The sequence below is a fragment of the Charadrius vociferus genome, unplaced genomic scaffold, assembly GCF_000708025.1.
Source record: "Charadrius vociferus isolate BGI_N301 unplaced genomic scaffold, ASM70802v2 scaffold341, whole genome shotgun sequence".
Lineage (NCBI taxonomy): Eukaryota > Metazoa > Chordata > Aves > Charadriiformes > Charadriidae > Charadrius > Charadrius vociferus.
Genome location: NW_009646847.1, coordinates 187,678 through 188,524, shown reverse-complemented (window position 1 = coordinate 188,524; position 847 = coordinate 187,678). Strand labels below are relative to the sequence as shown.

At 51.0% G+C, this 847-nt stretch overlaps 1 protein-coding gene across 1 annotated transcript in view; it reads left to right on the top strand.

The window, feature by feature from the left end:
• Positions 1–370: 370 nt before the first annotated feature.
• Positions 371–847, top strand: part of PSMD7 (proteasome (prosome, macropain) 26S subunit, non-ATPase, 7) — a 7,526-nt gene continuing 7,049 nt past the window's right edge. Inside the window, exon 1 of the mRNA XM_009894074.1 lies at positions 371–435. Coding sequence (XP_009892376.1) covers positions 371–435 — 65 coding nt within the window. The remainder of the gene's footprint in view (positions 436–847) is intronic.

The following is an 847-nucleotide window of genomic DNA, read 5'->3' as shown; positions in this document are numbered from 1 at the left end:
GGAATAACAGCCTCTGGCTCTATTTTCTTGCTAGAAGCAAAGGACAAAAGCCACACTCTGTCTACCAGTCCTACCCTTGAGGTGCAAAAACCCTTCTACAAAGACTCGCCCATGCACTCAGCTTAGTTCAGGGTTCCTCCTTTACATTGAGGAAAGCTGTACTTCAGAGAGGAAAAACGTTTACAAACTAAGAGAGGCGGAAGGATGTCAGTTTTGCCTACAAAACAACACCAATTAGCCTCATGCGGTCCCCTCAAAAGAAAGCAAACGCTAACAACAATAAAGATTTCTGCCTATTTACGTAGACTTTTATCACTGCAGTACTGGGAACCCTGGAGTTAACCGAAGCTCTGGAAGGAGAGGCAAGGCGATGGCGTTCTTCCAGCCCAGGCTGCAACAATTCCCGAAGTTGCAGAGACAGAGCGAGAAGTCAAGGTAGAGCGCAGCTAAGGTGGTCAGGATACCACCCTCCGTATGCTATTCGCGCTTTCACTCCCTATCAAGATGAGAAGACAGCACCCCTGCATTTTAAACCTGCGGTCTAGTGGTAATGATAAGATTATGACATCATTCTGAGGCCGCTTTCTCATTTTTTGAAAGGTCACGGTGATTAGGAGGTGTTCTTGACAACTGGAAAAAGGCAAATGCCACACTCATCTTCCACAAGAGAAGCAGAGGGAGGCGGGATCGTCGGCCAGCCCCTGAAACCTCTGTCCCTGGAAGGATTACGGTGCAAACGCTCTTCGAGGCCATGTAATCAGGCGGTGGAGGAGGGACCCTCTGGCTGGGGCCAGACGCAGCTCGGCGGGGCTGCCCGCCTCCCTCCGCCCCTGCCTCCTCACACCCC